We start from the raw sequence: 2,766 nt of genomic DNA, 5'->3' as shown, positions 1-2,766 counted from the left end.
TTCTAGAGTTATGGAGAGTTCTTTTTGATGTACCCTCCATTTCAGAACTCTCCACAGAAAGCAGCACCATTGAATCAATCTAGACAGAAGGGATAATGACCACTGCTTTCTTGGGACCCCTTGGGCAGAGCTCGTGCGGGAGCCCTGGCCTGCCTGCGGGGCCATTGCCCATCTCCTCGCTCCTCCCCAGGCTAGGGTCAAGTGTCTCCTTGGATCCAGACCAGCGTCATGAACTTCTCTTGCAAMTCCCTCTCTTTCCTTGCAAGGGCCCCTCTGTGGGTGTCTGCCACCAGTCTTGTCATAAGGGAGACTGTCGCAAGTAGTCATGTGCCATGACTCGGGGCCTCGGGGTTAGACATGGCTAACAACTCTGGAGAAATCCCAAATGCAACTCTTGGTCTCTAAAGAGAGCATTGCACAATTAGGAGTTTTTTGCCCTGGAACTCGTGAAGAAGCCTCTTCAGTAGGCCCTTCTGAGGTGCAAATTCCTAGGAATATTCTTGACACCAGCTTTACAAGAAAGGATGCAGAGGGTAGAACCTATTTTATTACAGAGACACAGTGAAGGGGCCCAATTGTATATACAGGATTTAATACAGTTTAAGGTACCAGGGAAGAACGAGCAGTCTCAGTAAGAGTGGAATGAATTCAAGTACTTCAGAAAAAAACATGATAATTTATATACTACAAATATACTACAAAAAAAAAGAAAGGAAAGTCATAATAAACAGAACATGAAGGAACAATGCTCAGTCCACTTACGGATACAGAAGAAGTCATTTGTGGAGAGACATGGAAATGTTACCATGGCTGAAAAAAGGTGTAAGAAATCCCTTTCCTTAGGGCAATCTTGAGTTCCTTATTCCTCATGCTGTAGATGAGGGGGTTCAGTACTGGAGGCACCACCGAATACAGAACAGTCACTACTAGATCTAGAACTGGGGAGGAGATCGAGGGTGGCTTCAGGTAGGCAAAAAATACAGTGCTGACAAAGAGGGAGACCACGGCCAGGTGCGGGAGGCACATGGAGAAGGCTTTGTGTCGGCCCGGCTCAGAGGGCATCCTCAGTGCAGCTCTGAAGATCTGCACGTAGGACACCACAATGAAAATGAAACATCCAAACGTTAAACAGGCAGCAATCACAGTAACCTTGAATTCCCTGAGGTAGGAGTGTGAGCAGGTTAGCTTGAGGATCTGGGGGATCTCACAGAAGAACTGATCCACCTCATTGCCTTTACACAGTGGAATGGAAAAGGTGTTCACGGTCTGCAGGAGAGCATTGAGAAAGCCACTGGCCCAGGCAGCTGCTGCCATTTGGACACAAGCTCTGYTGYCCAGGAGGSTSCCATAGTGCAGKGGTCTGCAGATGGCCACAAAGCGGTCATAGGCCATGACTGTGAGGAGAGAAAACTCCCCTCCAAAGAAGAAGACCAACAGGAAGACCTGGGCAGCACATGCCACAAAGGAAATGCCCCTGGTATCCCAGAGGGAATTGGCTATGGATTTGGGGACAGTGGTGGAGATGCAGCCAAGGTCAAAGAGGGAGAGGTTGAGGAGGAAGAAGTACATGGGGGTGTGGAGGTGGTGGTCACAGGCTATGGCTGTGATGATGAGGCCGTTGCCCATGAGGGCAGCCAGGTAGATGCCCAGGAAGAGGGAGAAGTRCAAGAGCTGCAGCTCCCGCCTGTCTGTGAATGCCTGGAGGAGGAAATCATTGAAGGAGCTGCTGTTGGACATTTTCACCTCTCCAGGCATTTGGGGACTGTGGAAAGAAGAAAAGATAGTGACAAGTCAGGAGACACCTTTCTTATGTAAACTCTTTGGCTTTCTCACACCTTCTGCTTATGTGGACACACATGCCTTCTTGGCAAGACCTTAGTTCATCTCCCTGTCTGGAGTTCCAGCTCATACTGGCTGAGTTTACCATGAGTAGCAGGAAGTTCTGCCCATTGACTCCGAAGAGGTTAGTGCCGTTATAATATATAGGGGCAGTTAAATATTTTCAGTTATGAGGTATTGTGGCCACAGAAACAAATACCTCTCTAGCTTTGTCACACTCCTGAGCATCCATTGCCTGTGTTGATACTGGTCTCCTCTAGCAACACACTGCTCTCCTAACTCACCTTTCTTTCTCAGCTCTGATGTCCCAAGAGTGATGCAGAGAGTGCAACAAAGCACGTGGCTCTGATGATCAGAACAAGGACCCAGTATCGTGGTTCAGAAAGGGACAAATAATTCAGGACTCAGTTTCTACTCAAAGCCACATAATGTTTAGACCAACTGATCACATACAGCCACCCTCAGCAGGATCTCTGTTTCCTTGGGACCACTGGGGCTTTTACATGGCACATTCAGCCACCACAAATGTCCTAAGGAAGAGCTGTGCCCCACTGCAGGACAACACACATCCTAGCAGCAGAGCCCAGCAGGGCCAAGGGACTTACAGGTGGCATCTCCTGAAAACATGATCAACTCCTTTCCCTGACCCACAGACTGTGCTGCTTTGAGCCCCAAGGGCAAGAAGGGATCCTTGTCCTCTCCCTGCATTGGAAGGCACCTCTGCAGCAGGAACCAAGGGTCTGGGTCAGACTCTCAAGCTGCAAATTACCTCCCCAAAAAGCCCAAGAACAGGAACAAGGGCATCCCAGCCTGGGAGGGAAACCAGCAGCAACACCTTGGTGCTTCTGCCTGGGCTGGCAAAGGCAGCAGCAGAGAGGCACACTGTGGACAGTTTTCCCTAACCCAACTGTGCACACCAGCTCCCAC

At 49.5% G+C, this 2,766-nt stretch overlaps 1 protein-coding gene across 1 annotated transcript; it reads right to left on the bottom strand.

Moving 5' to 3' along the window:
• Nucleotides 1-801: 801 nt before the first annotated feature.
• On the bottom strand, nt 802-1,737 carry LOC112957872 (olfactory receptor 14A16-like). Its single transcript, XM_026051631.1, has one exon. The coding sequence runs from the start codon at nt 1,735-1,737 to the stop codon at nt 802-804; it is 936 nt and encodes a 311-aa protein (XP_025907416.1).
• Nucleotides 1,738-2,766: the final 1,029 nt, after the last annotated feature.

This window comes from Nothoprocta perdicaria, unplaced genomic scaffold, assembly GCF_003342845.1.
Source record: "Nothoprocta perdicaria isolate Ctin4 unplaced genomic scaffold, notPer1 scaffold_772, whole genome shotgun sequence".
Classification (NCBI taxonomy): Eukaryota; Metazoa; Chordata; class Aves; order Tinamiformes; family Tinamidae; genus Nothoprocta; species Nothoprocta perdicaria.
The sequence above is the reverse complement of the archived record's forward strand: the minus strand, read 5'-3'. Positions and strand labels throughout refer to the sequence as shown.